Source organism: Hirundo rustica, chromosome 4, assembly GCF_015227805.2.
Source record: "Hirundo rustica isolate bHirRus1 chromosome 4, bHirRus1.pri.v3, whole genome shotgun sequence".
Lineage (NCBI taxonomy): Eukaryota > Metazoa > Chordata > Aves > Passeriformes > Hirundinidae > Hirundo > Hirundo rustica.
The window spans coordinates 45,289,655-45,308,338 of record NC_053453.1 but is presented as its reverse complement, the minus strand read 5'-3'; the positions used below and the strand labels follow the sequence as shown (position 1 = coordinate 45,308,338).

The following is an 18,684-nucleotide window of genomic DNA, read 5'->3' as shown; positions in this document are numbered from 1 at the left end:
TTTTAATAACCAGTTCTACAACTGAAGAGTTTAGCATGAAATTCATGTGGAAAATTTCTTGTTTCAGGTTCCAGTCCATAATTCCAACTCCTGTGATACCCACAAAATCTTAACTCAGCTGGCATTTGGATACAGATTCCATAGGCAAGAACTGTGGAATCTTTCTTTCGATATCTTTGCTGGCTTGCGCAAATCTGCTCCTATTTTAACTCTTGTGATTTACTGAATAGTGGCAGTGAAATTAGAGATCCATCCCTTCTAACTCTCCCATGTGGGACAGCACTAGCAAACATGCCACCATCCTAATGGACAGAGTGCTCATACTTCCTCATTTCATAGAGGACATTTTGGTTATGAATTTTTTTTCAGATTCAGATATTGGTTAAAAGGCTTTCCATCCATAAGAAAAAGAACTTAATTAGCAGGCCTTAAGGCTTTCACGCAGAAATAGTTCTCTTTCCGACTTAGTCTGAAAAGTTCAACATCAGGTAGTACAGGGAAAGAAAAGGAGTGCTAATTGTACTTTAGGACACTCACCTTGCATGTAGAAAGGTCAGGTTCAAATACCAGGGCAAATCAGCACTTTATTGTGTAAAGAAAAGCAGTTTTAGAGGCTGGAGCACTTTTTATCATGCTATACCCCTGTTCTCAGATAAGATTGTGACTGTGGGCTAAAAGGTACTTATTGCTATTCTTTAGTGCTATAAACATGATGCTTTGTGGGTGCCAACCGTTAAGAGATGAATTATCTTCATTTCCATAATTTGAATTCTTAATCTACAGATTGAAAAGCACAGTATTTTTAATAAATTTTGATTACTAGAATATTTTTTTTTTAAAGTATAATCCCTCTTATGTGGTACCTTTCTGATATAGCATACTTTTTATTCTGAAATTGTTAAAGAAAAGCAAAAAATAAAGTCTAATTAAGAAGGAAGTGAAGAAATGAGGTAAACACATGAGATAAGAAATATTATTTTACAGTCCATATGACAGGGTAGAAACAAAGGGATTTAGTCAAATGCACCTAACTTCTGAAAAAGAGGAAAGCTGCAGCACTGGGCAAAAAAAGAAGTTTTGTCTTTATTTATTGTGAATCCCGATGTGGAGCAATGCGTACAAGTCTGTCGTGGTATTTGGTCAACCTGACTAGAGCATATATTCAAATAACTATGAAGACACTTTGGAATCTATTAAATAATACTTGTAAAAATATATTTCTGTTGATGATAATGCCTTCATTGAAACATGCATAATATTTCAGACAGATGTACTGGAAGTCTTTATAAATTTCATACCTTATAAAACAATTTAATAATAAGCTGTCTTTAAGATAAACAAGTCTTTCAAAATTCCTATTTCTATCATCTTTACAGTATCATATAATGTGATTTTTGCCATCCATCTTACTATGCACACTGGTTACCAAGCTGTATAAACAAATTCTTCCTGAACTTCACTCTTAGATTTCATCATTACAACCATTTTTCTGTCAAAAAAAAACCAAAAAAAAAACCACACAACAAACAAACAAACAAAAAACCCCCAAACAAAGAAACAAAAAACACCCCCACCAAACAGTAAGACCAGCAAGTTCTCAAAACTATGTGCAATGCTGCAATGATTTGATGAAGAATTTGTGATTACCTGTGTAAAAAAATGAGTTGTTTTTTTTTTTTTTTAAATTCAGGTTCCTAAGTTTGGGTAAGAAGAACCATCCTCTGCAATATTATTATTCCCACCCTCATTTTAGAGAAGGAAAGGTGTGTTTCTCCTAATGAAAATCACAGCCTTGTGCTGAGGTAGGTATTCGGGGTTTGGGTTTTTTTTTTCCTATAGAATTTTTCCCCATAAGTTGCTAAGAGACAAAGTACTGATGCTTAGAGAGTGCTTGACCCACACGAAAAACGTGGCCTAGGGAGGGGGAACATCATATAAGTTTGGGGGGTGGGGGCGGGGTGGGGGAAGGACAGGGCTGGGGGAGCTGGGGCTGGTTTTTTTTCTTGCTCTCGGCATTGGAGAGGATGGTCAGGCTGCAGTTTGCTGCAGGAGAAGTCCAGGAATTAGGAGCTCCTTTGCCTGCCTTTCAGGAGCTGCGCCAATCCTGCCCGGGAGTAGCAGCTTCTCCAGCACTGCTCTTTGCGCTGCGCTGTAGCCCCACATCCCCCTGCCCGCCGGGACAACCCCCTGCCGGCAGAGACAGCCCCCTGCCTGCCGGGGACATCCTGCCGTTCCATTCACCAGCCCGGGGACTTCCACCCTTCCAGCCTGGTGCTCTTGGAGTCCCAAGAGATCAGAATGCCCCGGGCTTTGTGAAACAAAGCCCCTCAAGGTTCCAGGTTCTGTTTATTATTAATGCTGTAGTTGTTGTTTGTTTCCCTTGTTATATTTACTAGTAAAGAACTGTTATTCCTTTCCCCATAGACCTGCCTGAAAAACCCCTTTAATTTTCTAAATTATAATACCTTAGAGGGAGGAGATTGGAATTCCCCATTCCTAGAGAAGCCCCACCCCTCCCTAACAGATACCTGTCTTTCAAACCAAGACAGTATTATACAGAAGATGCAGAAGAGAACTAGGCTTTTACTGCTGGGATTCCCAGCTGCCACCATGAAGAGCATGGAATGATCTAAGAAAAGGGCAAGTAGTGTTGAAGAACACCCCTTTGATTATTTAGGGTTGTTGAGGTAATTATTTAGGGCTCTGGAGCACGGCATAATGCTTGGACAGGAATGGGTGATGAATTCTCTCTAGAGCTGGGCTCCAGAGCTGTCTTCAAGGAAAAAGGTGGTGATTGCATCAAAGTTCTGGGTGTTGAGGAATTTCATCTACACTTTAAAGACTTAGTTTCAACATGGTCAACATGTTCCATCTGAAAGAATAATCAGTGAGTGGAGTAGTCTTGGTGAATAAGATTTGAGTTGGGACTCTGGAAGAAAACTCAAGTGCTTTGGGAGACATCAGCTCCTGAAAGTGATGACTGATATTGCAATTTAAGAAAATAAAATCACATAGTCTTATGTTTAATTTCAGTATTTCCCAAGAGTACTTGCATTTAAAATTAGGACAAAAATTACTACAATTAATGGAAAATAAGAGCTGAGTTTTCATATCGCTTATGACATTTCACTTTTCTTTCTAAATATTAAAAAAGCCCCTGATCCTTGAATTTCTCATGTGGTAAAATCACTGTAGCAGATCATTACTATAAGGGGAATAAAATATTTTTTCATTTAGCTGTGCGAGTTCTCTTTTATACAACCTTGTCATTCATTTTAGAGGACAGAACTTTGTATAAACTTAAACTTCTTGAAATCCATTGTCTTACTTTTGGGATCTAAAATGAAAATGAATTAAAATATTTTTAGAGTTCTTTAACAACAGAAGAAAATAAGAAAACTGAAGTTAACATAAATTAAGGATAAAGGTATAATTAAAGGATAGTAAAACCAGTTTGTTTTCACTATCCTCATATTATCTCATAATATTTAATCCTTGGTGGTCCATGGCTCAAAATTGCAGGTTTACAGAATACTAATGCTTTCATTTACCATTAGTTGTCCGGAAAATATAAATCACATAAATAGTTACACGTGGTCCCAGCAATTTGATATATGTGTGTAATTGATAAATGCATGTTAGATATTTTAATTTAAGATACTTTTAGCATTTTAAAAATTGAGTCCCAGGACAGGATAGATTTGTTTCGGTGTTGAAATTGTTGAAAGCATGAAAACAAAGAAAAATAAGAGATTGACAGCAACATTTACATAGTAGATAAAGTAAACCTAGAAAGCCAAGACAAATACCAGATATTGACATTGTGTCATGGAACTGTTTCAGTGTCACTGAGGTAAAGAGTTCAAAACAGAGAAAAGGAACAGAGTGCCAAAAAATTATTTAATGAAGCATATTCAGGAGACCAGTATATTTCCCATAAAAGCTGAGCCCTTTTCCATAGTTGCTCTTTTCTGAAATGTGTTGCTCTGCAACGATCCTTTTAGCTGAGCTACTCAGTTCCCACTGTAGTTTTGATAAGGGAGTGAAGTTGCGCAGAAAGTAAACAGCTAGAGCTTTGTTTCTGGACTTTTAGAATGGGATCTTATCTTCCTAAACCCTATATAAATAAGAGGTCATGTGACATCTCTATTTAACAAATTAAGCCAGTCAAACTGTTCCCCAGGGTTTCTTTAAGCAATGTATTCTGATCTAAACTGAAAGTTCCCCATGTAAACTCCCTACACTTCAGCTAGCTGCATATGCACAAAAAATGCCTACATAAATAGGAAATGCAATTTCTTCCGCTGAGAGCTCTAAACTGGTAATTATAGACTTCTAGAAGAGATGCAGCATTCCTGCTCCTAAGTCTGTTTTGGTTTAATTTCTTTTGTTCACTAGGAATGATGTAGAGTAAAATACATCCATAGGAGCAGGGTCTGGAACATCTGGGCTGCTCCTTTGATCTGTCTCCAGTGTCCCTTGGGTCAGCCTGAAGGGCACAGTCATCTGCTTTCTTTTAGACTCTTTGATCTTGCTGACCTTTTGCGGCTGTTTTTTAAAAGGAGCAGCAGATATTATTAATTGAGATATACCACTGACTGGTGGTCAGGGAACTGTCTGGAAATAGAAGTTTTGCCTTTTTGACTGTAGTTAAAACTCAGAGCAGCAATGCATAAAGAGAGAGATCACTGCTCTGTCTGTCACCAGAAGTGAAAAAGGCAGACTGAACCCTGAGTAAAAGTCAGCATCCCCATGAAGATGCCTGGAGCTACCGCTGGAGTATAGGATGAAGGATACACAAACTGTCTTCTTCTAGCTTTTAAAGCACTACCTTTTCTCTAGTAACATGAAGATAATTCAAGAGCCTATTTCAGAGGAACTGATCGTCCTGTGGAGCAAGGCACATGGTTTTTAGTAAAGTACTGCCCAAATTTAGGCACTCTGGATTGCAGCCTTTGCTAAATGGAGTAATCCACTGGGCTAAGAATAAGCTCTGCTTGAAGTGTACTCCGGGGTTTGCTGATGATGAACTATACACATGCTTGATGCTTAACAGACCTTGCTTCGAATTCAATCTGGGACACATGGCAACCGTTACTAAAAGAAAGCGATGCAATTTTTCACTGTCAGCAACTCTGATGTTAAAACAGAACAACAGCTCCAAACAGCACTCACAATCTAGTCTATCTTTTTTACTCTTCTACTCTTTCTAAACGTTGTGAGCTGTTTTAGTTTCAAGCATGTGCATTACTCCTCTCAAGGAAATGTTACTATCCCCTGCAGTTGTTGATGCTCCTCGCTTTTTAATACATTTTTGATGCAAATTCTCTTGATTATCACTGTGGATTGAAAGGAGACACGTGGAGTAAAAATCCTGTAATAGTTTCAGACATCTTTCTCAAACTAGAACAATCCCAACAGTATCTCTTAGAATTATCTCCAAAATTCAGGGTGGGTATCAACAGTATTTTTACTGTATTTTTTTTTTTTCCCCGCTTCCTTTTATTGTTGTGCAAGTATCTTTCATACTGTTATTTTTTGGGAAATTGTTCATGGTCTCAGGAGCACTTTGTATTTCACTAATGTTTGCCTTTGATCACTCAGCTGCTCAAGTCAAAAATTACCTCATTAACACAAAATTCTTAGCAGTCTCTTACTGAAAATAAGGTTCTGGAAAGAGTCTCAGGTTGGATACGCAAAACAAAAAGTCTCCCAAACCATTAGTCATTTTTGAAAATCTTGGCTATGGTCTTTTATTAGTCCATAAAACTTTCTCACCATAATGTGAAGCCTTTAAATAAGAAATATTTATACCAGATGATGGAGGACTGAACAGAACAAATGCATGATATGTGCATAATCTTGAAGGTTTCATGGAAAGCAAGCTTTCTGCAAAGACACCCAGGCAATCACTTATCTCTGCAGAGATATTTCAAAAATTTGTGAGAGCATATAAGAATATGTACTACATTCATCACACTCTTGCTTCCTGATTTTGAGGATATTTCTTGACATTTTTTTCTGTTTTGCTTGCGTCAGAAGAAATGGAAATTCACATTATTGAGAAAGTCTTAGAAAATGTATTTTGTTATTTTCTTCTCCTAGTGAAGAACACCTCCTTTGAAAAGGATGAAAATCTGTGTTTGATAAGGATCAAATACCTGGCCTCTAAATCCACAAAGGGCAATTTGTGACCTCTTGCTGAACAGCATTTCATACAAATAGCACCACTGCCTGCCACAGGGTTAATAGGGTAAATCCCTTTGCCAGGGACTTCTGTGATAATAGAATGAATATCTAGACATGATTAGCAGGTAAAAATAGCAGGTAAATTCAGACCACCATGAAGCATAAGACAAATCAATCTTTTTGTTGTTGCTAAATGTAAACATCTGGCAACATACATTTTAGTGTGCAATAGCAGATATCTGCCATCAGGACTTGCCTTCAGCAAGCTTTTAGACCCTTCAGCACAACATTCAGGATGGACTCAGCAGGTTCTTTAGTGGCAGAGACCTCAGTGTCTCCATATTCTCTACATACTTTGTGAAGATTTATCACAAAAGCAAACTGGTTTTATACTGCATTGCTTGTGGTTTACAAGAATCACAGATGCACTTTTCATGGCAAAGCCTCCTTAAATGGCGCACAGCTGGACAAAGAACTATTTTAAATTTCACACAGTGGTGCCTCTGCCTCTCCCCATCTCCTTTGGATTCACTCCAGCTGACAAGCATCCTTGTCACTAATGTGGGGTAGCTCTCCAGCTCTGCGGCAGGAGGTCCAAATCTTAAACATTTTAAGTTCTAGGTGTTTAAAGGGACACTCACAATGAAAATAGAGAGTCTTTATGGCCTCTGTCCTACAATTAGTACATCTGCTTAAAGACAGAACCTCTAATTTTAGATATAGATGTAAATTAATTTAATCTAATTTAAACTATTAAAATATTCTACTTAGTATGCATGAAGGAATTAGTTTTACACCTGCTTTGTAAGATATCCCTGATAATCTTTAAGAGGTGTTGAAGACCCTGGAGTTCTAGCAGAGTGAAACACTTAAGCACTTATTATTTTTTTGAAGCACATAAACAATGCAAAAATTACTGATGGTAAGGATGTATTTTTTCATAAACAATAAACACGGCGGTAAAAGCATACTCATGAAAAAATTTATGATGTTTAACATTAGCTTTACTGAAGTCAGTGAAATTATGAAATAGGTTGTTAGAGGTTTTATGGTTAAAATCAAACAGATGAAACTGAACTAAAATAATTATGCAACTGAGTTTTAAAACTAATATAACTCATTAAAAGTACCAGGATATATATGTTACGTTTTCAAAAAATTTCATTAGCTTTCCCCTTAAAATATTTATGTCATTGGTCTGGCTTTGAACATGAATAGTTTTTCTGATATGAAGTTGTTACTTTAAGTTTGGACTAAAAAGGAAAACAAAAATTTTCCAAAACACTTAATGTGAGAAATATGTGTCTATCTTTGGAGAGCAAGTTGGCTGCAAAGAATTTGCTTTCAAACCAAGATAGATCAACAATAAAAGAAAATTACAGGAGGCCCTGAGGAATATTATAACTTTGTAGAAATATATGTAAATATCTCTCTGAATAAAAAGGAAAAGCTAAGATTTAATCTTTAAAGAACTGAAAATATGTTAGCAAAAAATTCTTAGCAAATGCTTTTGCCCTCTTCTCCTAATCAAGAATTTTGTCTTTAAATGGCATGACAGCATCTGTATTTAATAAAAATCAAATAAAATATTTCCGTAGAAACAGATGGTACTGGTTTTAATTCTTTGTGGCCAATTCAGGTATTATGAGAATGAGTTATGATGTAATTCAGCTTTGCATGTAAAGTATCTTCTAACAAAAATGTTGAATTAATTTACAATTTGGGTTACCTGTTTCATCTAGACCAGCTCCCCTCCTCTGATAGAACATAAAAAATCAAATGCCTTCAGCTTTATGGCTGCTTGATACGAAGGCTGGGATTTCCTTGTTTCCCTGCCGAGGTGCTGAGGTGCCTTAGCTATTTCAGGGGTTAAAAGCTGTAACCACTGATGCGTATATATGAGGCTGTATTCCTAGAACACGGCTTGTAGCCTGACTCAAGCTATTACAGTCTAACAACAGGGACCAATAGAAAGAGAAGATCCAAGAAAGCTGAGGTAAGCCCAAACTCTGAAACAATGTCAAACTAGAAGCAATAGCTAATAAGGTGTGCATGGAAATACATCTGGGAATACTAGTATGTACTTCCAGTTTTATATGCTGCTAATTCTTAGGAGGACAGGAAACAAACACAGTGGTTAGCAGCCAAAAGCGGTGAATTTACAGTGATTTCTAACTGACTTCAGATAGCTCCAGGAACTTGATTAACAAGGTAAATTGCTTTATATTTCTTTTTTAAAGTGTTATTAAGGTTATGAATATCTACAGACTAAGAATGTTACAAATTCACTGCGTGAAATAGAAATGTTATTCTTTAGAAATATTTCATTTGTCCCTTTGTTTGGTATGCTTCCAGATAACAGTTTCTGGGGCTGGAAAATCTCTAGGATACTGCACTTGTTACTGCTAATAACAGTGTTGAAAACTAATAAATGACTACGTATCATATGCAGCAACTGAACTGAGCTCTTAACCTTACTGATGCATTAATCCTATGAGAGAATTTACTTTTTATTTAAATACTATTTTTGCCAAAACCAACTTCCTGAATTTGACCAGAAATTTCAGCTATCAGTCTCTACTTTGCAAAATGCTTGCTAATCTTCATGAGGCAGTAAGCAAGATAACAGAGTTTGTAAGACACAGTTTTTGTGCTACACAATTACTTCCTTTCTGAGTGAACCATCAGTGATGATTTTGTTAATAGTTTAATCATTGAAGAGGCTAAAAGAGCAAATAAGCAGGAAAAATAGTTAAAAGATGCATATATGTATATGAATAGTTTGGTTAGGATTTTCTTTTTGGGGACATAATTTTGTTAGGACTTATTCTTTGTGTCATTTAGAGTAGGCATTTGTTTTGTCTGTTTGCTTTAGGGAAGGAAATTTATAACTCTGGCTATGAGAGAGTGAGGCAGGGAAGGGATAAGTCAAACATATTCCCTCCAAGCTTTTAAGAACATGCCCAACAAGCAGCTGTTAAGACACTATTTGATCTTCCAATTTTCTATGAAGACAAGAAATAAAAATGGAAAATCTGATCCAGATGCCATTATAATTTAAGAGAGCAAAAACAGAAAAGAGGGTATAATTAATTTTAACAGGAGGAACACAGAGTACAATAGTATTAACCATTACATAATGTAGATTATTGATCTGTAAAGGGAAACTTACACAAATTTAAAGGAGGCACTGATTTATTGACTCAAAATGATCAATATTTTCATAATCATTAAAATGATACTTGCATAAACATCACTTAAACTGGTAGCCAATGTGGAATCTAAGATGAATCAGAGAAATGTTTATCAACATATAGCACAAAACTGTTTATGCCTCTTATACTACTTTTCAGGTTTTCCTTAGCAGGCCATGGATAATACCCTAGAGAACAGATTTTGGCTGTTTATAAAGAAAATATTACTTTATATGCAAAACTGTTTTTTTTTTAATCTAGTATGCTTCTAGGGAACTTTATTGAGAAACAGCTAATTTTTTTTTTCCTTTCCAAAGCAAACACCATGATTCTAAAAGTCTATACAAGCCTTTTGCTCTTATTCTTGGTCAATTCTGTGTGGACTCGAATGGTGCGACAAGTTTACGATGATCTGGATCCTGACCATTGGTCTCACTATAGTTCTGAATGTCCACAAGAGTGCTTTTGTCCTCCTAGTTTCCCCAATGCGTTATACTGTGATAACAAAGGACTTAAAGAAATACCTCCAATTCCAGCAAGAATTTGGTACCTCTATCTTCAAAACAATCAAATTGAAACACTTTCAGAGAAGCCTTTTGTGAATGCCACTCATCTGAGGTGGATAAATCTGAACAAGAATAAGATCACAAACAGTGGAATTGAGAGTGGTGTGCTGAGCAAGCTGAAAAGACTGCTTTACTTATTCCTTGAAGATAACGAACTGGAAGAGGTGCCTGCCCCATTACCAGTGGGTCTGGAACAGCTAAGACTAGCTAGAAACAAAATCTCCAGAATCCCAGAAGGAGTCTTCAGCCACTTGGAAAACCTTACTATGTTAGACCTTCACCAGAACAGTTTGCTGGACAGCGCTCTTCAAAGTGACACCTTCCAAGGACTCAACAACCTTATGCAACTCAACATAGCAAAAAATTCACTCAAGAAAATGCCTTTAAGCATTCCAGCTAATACACTGCAGCTGTTTTTGGACAACAACTCCATTGAAGTTATACCAGAAAACTACTTCAGTGCAATACCCAAAGTGACTTTCCTTAGGCTGAACTACAATAAATTATCTGATAATGGTATCCCTCCAAATGGGTTTAATGTTTCATCTATTCTAGACCTACAGCTGTCTCACAATCAGCTCACTAAAATTCCACCAATCAATGCTCACCTTGAGCACCTTCATCTTGATCACAACAAAATCAAAAGTAAGTATATATTACCAGTGTGGAAACCTTCAAAACCATATTCATTATAAATATATCTTTAGCTATAAAAAAAAAAGTGATTAAAATAATAGAATCATTGAATAATTTGGGAAGGAAAGGACCTCTAGAGGTCATTTATTCCAACCTTCCTGCAATAAGCAGGGATATTTGATGAGGTTTCTCAGAGCCCTGTCCAGCCTGACCTTGAAATTTGCCAGGGATGGGGCATCCACCACCTCTCATTTTTGTGTTTTACAGATTTTACAGCATATTTGTTCTACTAAGATTTATGTCCTCAAAAGATTTCCATTTTGTGTAAATGAGACGAGGTTTTCTACCCAAGGCAACAGAAGCCTGTTAGTTCTAATGGTTTCACTTTCAGGACTTTTTCCAAATTCATGCAGGTATAGAGGGGCCGTGGTGATTAGGGACATTACATACTCTATATAATGAAAGCATCTACTCACTAAGATCTTCATTTCATGCCAAAAGCAAAATAAAATTTATGACTTTTTATTCACCATGGCACAGAAGGAAGCCAAGTTTCTATACTTATCTTCCCTTCATGGTGATTTAATTGAAGACATGGTCCCTTATCACTTTTTTGTGCTACTTAAGATCAAAAATATACTAAAATAATAGTTTGGCTTTTGCACAAAACAAGGGCCTATGAAAGGAAGATATTATCGATAATTAAAATTTATTCATTGCATTTAATGAAAGTGTGAAAGCATGTAAATAAATTTAAAAAAAAATTATAACTGGCACATATGTAAGTGGCCTGCAAGAATTCTAACTGTTAATTAGAGTTAAAGCTTATGACAGATGTTGTTTCTGGAAATATTTAATTGCCCCTTGGTTACTAAGGGATTTATTTTAAGGCCTCAGGTGCAGACTTTATTCTGTCACTTCAAGTAGACACAGAATTAGAATCTACGGAATTTAGTCTGTCCAGTTTAAGAACAGTTTTGTGTCTAGGTAGTATTTAAAGAGATGTCCAGTCCTCTTCCTTCCCTAAATAAGTTTGACAAAGCTTAAGACAATGAAAATTAACTTTTGTAGTATGTGCCAAATCAAGTGTCATGCTCCAATGACACATGACCTGTCAAACTGAATCAGAATAGTTTTCCACAAGTCTTGTATTCCTCAATGACTTTACCACTTTTCAAATATCATTGTCGACTTAAGCCTTAAGCACAAAACTGACTTTAGAAAAAAAAAAAAAAAAAAAAAAAGAAAGGAAAAAAAAAAGAATTATTAGTAACTGAATATAAAATAGTTGCAACCTGATACCTTAAATGAAAATTGAGTATTATGTAAGGGTATTTTATCACATAGCATAATTTTTCAAGAAGGAATGGATAATGACGGAATCTTCATGAGACATTGCTCTAATAGATAATATCTTAAAGGGCCCTTAGGATTGCAGACAAGGAATGTAATCAGGCCAGAGTAATAAGAGCTGACATTAATTCTGCAGATTGGTTTTGTCTTCTTAAACCCAGACCAGTCACTATTTTAAGATAATCAATATAAGAGGTTAGAAAGAAAAATACCTGTAAGGGCTCGATCTGTTTTTTTTCACAAAAGAACCCTTTTTATAGTACTAATTGTCAGGTATTCCTTCACAACTGCAAATCACTGCTTTATTTTCTATTGGTGAATCATAGTTACGCTGTTATCATTGCAAGACTTCGGACATCAGCATTTCCATGTAATACCATTTGTATATTGTTTTATTGTATGTTATTTTGTAATATCAGTTCTTCATATAAATGCATGGCCTTATTTCTCCAGAGACCATTTATAAAGATATAAGGCCTTCTTCTGAAGCCCAGGAAACCAATGATAGCCTCATCATTTGTCACGGTGGAACAAGAATTTCTCCTGCAATGCCTTCCCTGAGGATCTCAATACACAGAGGAAAAAACTACTCTAATTTTGGAATTAAAATCAACTTAAAACCAAAACTAATTATGTCTCTGACAGACTTGCAAGACATTTGTTCCATGGCATTTTAAAACACACATGCCTACATATTTACCTAAGAGATACACTTGTGAGGCTCTGAGTAGTTAAACAGTGGAAAAGAGAATGTTAAAGTGAGCAAAGAGAAGGTAAGAAATGTGTAACAAGTGAGCAAGGGTAAGCAGGTGGTGTAATTACAGTGTTATCAAAGGACAAATGCAAGGGAGCAAACAGTAGGTTCCCCTGGAAGAACACCAAGGCTGAGATAGAGACTGTGAACTAATATTATTCCACATGGAGACAAAGGGAGAAATTCTTGGGTCATGTATCTAAATTTTGTTTCTAAATTGTAAGTTTTACTGGAAAAGAAGCAGGATCTTCTGCAGTTCTTCAGCAGAGATACAGTATTAGCCATTAATGAGAACCTCTTTGGCAGTTTTCCCATTACAGCAGCTATAAGTTTCATGTAGTGCAATTCTTCTTCTTTGAGTAAACTATCCTGGATTTCTTAAATCTAACTTGTGATAGTCATACAGACCTCCTACTCCATGGAAAGGGCTATACAATTGAATAGGGAAATTCATCCCATCTTAAGGAGTTGTTGGTGCCCTTTTGGAAGTATTAATCTCTCTCTCGAGTTTATAAAGAGAGTCTAAATGGTTTATTTTGGCCTACACTTCTATTTGGATTAGTTTAGGCAAGGTGAATTGTACCTCTAGAAGGAAAGACTTGTTTCTCCTACTTGAACAAAATTCTGTAGTATATCCATGAAGAGTAGTGAAAGAGACAAAAAGAGAGAGAGGCTTTTACTCCCTTGATAGTTTGGGTTGCATTTATTTTTTATGGGAAGAGAACAATAAAACCCAAACCAATTCATATCACACATCATCAGGAAATAACTTCTTCCTCAGTGGCCTGTGGTTGGATAACTGCTGCCTTACTTCAAGGCTTTAGTAATTAACCCAGTTTAAATCAATGCAGTGAGATAGTTTCTGGGTCAGAGAAAACAGATATTTGGATATACTTGAGGCCATCTTGTCTCTATGAACAGCAGTGCTAACCAAACAAAGCAGATATTTTCTGCTAGATAGTGTTGAATCACCTAAAACTTTTAACAGCTGGTTTTGTAATGAATATTCTTAAGCTTTCTGTGTTGTAAATTCACACATAAAAATAAGTTGTAGCTTGTTTCTTCTAAGACTACAAAAAGCCTTGCCAACATTAATCAAATTTCACAAGATAAACACATTTTGATATCACGGATATAACAAAAGCTTCAGGCCTTGGCCAGCTGGATGTATTTATCTAGTTTCCATGACAAAGATAAAATCCACTTCCAAGATGTTGCAAACATCTGGGCAGTTTTTCAAAATAGAGTGGAGGAAAAAAAAGGTATGGAGGGAAAAAAGTAAGTTATGGAGGGAAAAAAAGTAAGTTATGTTCTTATTTTTACTTCGTAACATTTCTCTGATTTGGAGGATTGTAGTCAGAAGATTTGTGTATAGTATCATTACTAAATATAAAGGAAGAAATTATTTTTCCATCTTTTTAGTTTAAAAAATCTGCTATATACACATCCTCCATTCACTTTTTTCAGTTAGTCTGGGGCCAAGATTCTCAAGCAGTAAGATCAGTCAAAAAAATCATTTGGTCAAAGGAATTTGACATCTTTGATAAACAAAGACAACTTCAGTGTTTTCTAGAGGCCATTTTGAGGCTGAAATAGGGCAGCAGCTGCCTGACTATTTAACTGCTGGAGATAAAATATAGAAACGTTTTAGCCAAGTGAGAGTGCAGAGGTTACCTAGAGGAGACAAAAACCCCAAACTATTCAACATTTACGAATATAGGTAATGATTGAAGCCATAGTTTCAAATTTTATCTTTACAGAAACAAATTATGTGTGATGTATATAGAATTTTGGGGATTTTTTAGGTTTCAGATTAGGAAGAAAAATATCCCATTGCACAAGTTATATTCTTGCAATTAAAACCAACTCCACTTAATAATGTAAGAGAACAGAAAAGATTAAAACTTAAAAACACTATACAAAAAGTTCTGATTCAAAAGTTCTCTGATTCAATGCTGCTATTGCTTTGAATTCAAGATCTTCATTAGGGAATATTATCAGCCTAAAATTAATGTACTGTCATTGAAATAAGGTGTTCAAAACCCCTCAGAAATAATCTTGCCTTGCTCACTGAGAGTGTAAAGAGCTATTTCTCAATGCTTACCATGTAGTTTTCTATCTTAGTGTCCTATTTGTCCAAGGATAAATTATACATCTAATGGCTTTTTTCCATAATTGCAGCACAATAAATATGTGACTCACTGATCCGGATCACATTATATGAAGATGCTTGTTTTCAATCAACCAAGTATTTAAATAGTAACAAAAGCAACAGTCTCCCCATACTAACATCAGTGGAAGTTTACTTTATTTGTCCGAAGTGAACTTTATCTTCATGAACTTTTCCCATGGAAATAACCTAATATGTTAATCTACATTTTCAGGTGTCAATGGTACTCAAATATGCCCAGTTTCCATTGCCCTGGAAGAAGATTATGGTTATTACGGCAACATCCCTCGCCTCCGATACCTTCGTCTGGATGGAAATGAAATTCAACCTCCAATCCCGTTGGACATCATGATTTGTTTCCGACTACTTCAAGCTGTTGTCATATAAAGATATTGCAGTGTCACTCTTGTACTGTGAGAGTGTTAAGATACAAGTTTTGCTGGAATGAAACTTGTTCTAACTCTAAAATCAAGAAGTAACAGCTTTATTTGACTTTAATCTTTTTCTTTGCTTGTATCTTTTCTATGACTGAAAAGGTTGTTCTTTCAGAAGGGATTTTGTAAGGACCTGGAACATGTGCTTTACACCTTATCCTATAAATTCATAACATGAATATATTGAAAATCACTGGTGTAAGATCCCAAATATTCCAAAGAAAATTCTTGCCTGCTCCATCTTTCTTGTCAAATATGACAATGCCTACCCTGCCAACATCATTCCTATAGAAAAGTCATGTGTCCTTACTTTGTTATATAGTAACTAACACAATGAATTTGGGTGCACTTGGCCAAATGCATATGCTAATAAAATCATGAGCTGCATAATTACTAGTTATCAGAACTGCCACTGACATTTCAGATAGGGATTCAGGGTGAACAACAACCGCTTAACATGCAAATAACCCATAAGATGCTGTCATCCTTTGAAGACTAGTACTTTTAAGGCAAAAAGTACATGAGGCTTAGCATCCAAAGCAGTATACTGAATATATATCATTGTAGGGATTCCTTCACTGAATTTCAGAACTGGACTAAACTGATCCAACTCAAATGCAGAGACAAGAGACATGACATGTAATCTTGTTCTCTCAAATTTCCAGTTTTCTGCTGTTTTATTCCATTTCTAGTTTTGGCACCATTTCTTACTGCAACTTTGGGATTGTCATTGAATATTTGGTTAATTTTAGTTTGCAGAGAGATACAAGAATAGTAATGATTACATATTTCATGGATTAGGTACTTCATAAAAATTTGAATGGATAGTTAATACAATAGTGATGAAGAGAAAATTAAGAAGTCAAGAGATACATCCCCTCCCAATTATTTACTGAACTAGGAAAGCACTTGTGTAGGAATTGTATCATTTAAGCAAACACAATCAACTCAGAGCAGTATTCAGCTATGTGCTAACTCACATATATGCACAGAATAATACTGGATTTTAGAGAAGTCCAGATTACTAGCACAAAATACACAATAACCATTCACTAACAAGGGAGATACCAGGAGGCAAATTTTATGAAATAGGAATGATTTTATCAAATCTAATTGATTTTTTTTCTATTTTATAATATTGGCATTTCAACAAACGACTTGAATATTAGAGTCAACTATTCACTGAGAGAGTATGACATTCTTATTTCTGCTAGCCAGCACAACAGACTATCCATCAGTCATTAGTTTAGTCTTCTTGCGTTTCTAGATAGGAACAATTAGTTGCTCATTGATATCTTGCATCTATTGCTAACATTTTAAGACTGGCTGTTGTAATGCATTAATTGTGTTTATATTTCATCGGATTTGTAATGTTTTTTCTATATATCTGTCCTTGCCCAGCAGTGTCCATCCCCCACACTGAAATGTAACCTAACTCTGTTCCCCTCCCGCTTCTCCCTTACTGGGTGGTGCCTCTGGGCCCTGCCTCTGGGCCCTGCCCCCTGGGGGAAAAAGTGCTGACAGGGGAGAGGTGAGGTCTTTCTGGCATCGGTGAGTCATCGGGAAAGGTCTCCAGCAAAGCAGGGCAGGACTTGAGAATAAAAGCTGTAAAATCCCACCTGAAGCCAGAGAGCGGACTCTTTTACTTTTGCCATCGGTGGTCGTCTAGTCTCGTGGGAAAATACAACTGACCTCAGTAGCAAGCATTTAAAGACTATGCACGTGGTATAACCTTTGCTTTTCAGATTAGGTATTTTCTTAAAAGTAGATTTTTAAAAGTGTTGAGAACTGTAATTTCTGGCAATTGATCCTTTTTATCTGAAAATCAAGACTTATTCTGTTCCAGAGAACTTGCGGAAACAACCTAGTATAGAAACCCAGCATAGGAATAACCCATTCAGAAATCTGATTACTATACCATTTATTTTTGCTGTTCTTTTTATGTGATTGCTGAAAAGCTCCTGCCCTCCCAACAAAATAAATTTCTATACTTCTGTGTTGACCCTATATGAAAAAATACAGATTTAAAAAGTCTTTACAATATGTATGCATGTTTAGCTATGTTCTTTACTCAATAATAACATAGTAATTTATTTTTTGTAAAATAATTATGTGACAATACTACTAATTAAATAATAACAATAATTATGTTCTTGAACTAGGAAATTAATTTCTATTTTAAACAAAGAACAAATACATGTACTCCAAAGTGAATATTCACAGGCATATATGCATTTATTAATATTACTTATACATCTAATTGGACAGCAAAGCATCTTGAAGATCCAGTAAAAATTACTACCCTTTTAGGTACCACATACACATTGAAGAAAAGACTAAACTTTCCCCAAAGAGATGTTAAGCTTACATATGACAAAGGTTGATATGTAAAATCATAAAGGGTACTAGGGCATCAAGATACTCCATTTTCTGGATAGGGGAATTTTTTGATGGCAGCAAGAGCACATGATCTGATGAAATAATTTTTAACAGTTATTTATTTCACCAGCTGTACTGCTATTTTTGCAATGCAGTGTAATGAGGAAATCCTTATAAACTAGTCCTTCAAATAGTCAGTACTATCCTATGCAACAGCTCTAGAACACATGCAGACTGATGCTCAAGATTTGTTTCTGTCAAATCCCAGTTAATCTGAGTGAAGTGAAAATTCATGATACATCCTAGGACGAACTTCTATTGGGCTGAAAAGCTGCTGCTGCCAAGTGCTCTGTATTCTACACCTTTGATGCAATGCACTGACTCCACATCTGGGAGCTATTTAATAAAGAAAAAATCTTAAGTATTCTCACTTAGCCTAATTTGTTCCATCTTGATACTCTCCCCCCCAAACCAGCTCTAAGAAGTAGAAAAAAACCCAGTTAGGTTGCTGCAGTGACCTTCACAAAATAAATCAATACTGTTTGGGGGTTAAGCTTCTTTACTGCATGTACATGGCAATTTGCAACAGTTTTAATATTCTTAAATCTCCTGGGAAAGTTGTTGAAATTTCTTTCAGACTACAATAGCAGGTCTAAATTGCATTATTATGTGCCTACTAAACAATGTAGGCTTTTAGCCACTACACAGTCAGTTTGTTCATTGTGCCAGAAGACTATAAAGGAATATGTAAAACACATTGTCTTTTTCCCAATGATGAGAGCCACTAATACAATGTAAAAAAAAAATCACTGTGCTTGAAAGTCTTTTGTTGATTCTTCCTAATACAAGATTTCTCTAAGATTTCCCACTGATATTTCCTGGTTCAGAAAAAATTGTGTTCTTTTCCTCTAAAAGAAGTGGGGAACGCACCTCTCAGCTGTCCTGTCTGAAAGTACAGCTGTCATCATAGAATAGTCATTTGCTTCCCTTCCTTGTCAGAATACATTGC

General features: G+C 35.8%; 1 protein-coding gene across 1 annotated transcript; it reads left to right on the top strand.

Moving 5' to 3' along the window:
* Positions 1 to 9,708: 9,708 nt before the first annotated feature.
* KERA (keratocan) lies at positions 9,709 to 15,249 on the top strand. Its single transcript, XM_040062853.1, has 2 exons — positions 9,709 to 10,594; positions 15,077 to 15,249. Exons 1-2 carry the CDS (start codon positions 9,709 to 9,711, stop codon positions 15,247 to 15,249), a joined length of 1,059 nt encoding a protein of 352 aa, XP_039918787.1.
* The last annotated feature ends 3,435 nt before the right edge of the window (positions 15,250 to 18,684 follow it).

Excerpts from the sequence above, each read along its gene's own strand:
- KERA (XM_040062853.1), top strand. The coding sequence starts at position 9,709 with ATGATTCTAAAAGTCTATACAAGCCTTTTGCTCTTATTCTTGGTCAAT. Across the intron at positions 10,595-15,076 it reads TGATCACAACAAAATCAAAA|GTGTCAATGGTACTCAAATA; the intron begins GTAAGTATATAT and ends CTACATTTTCAG.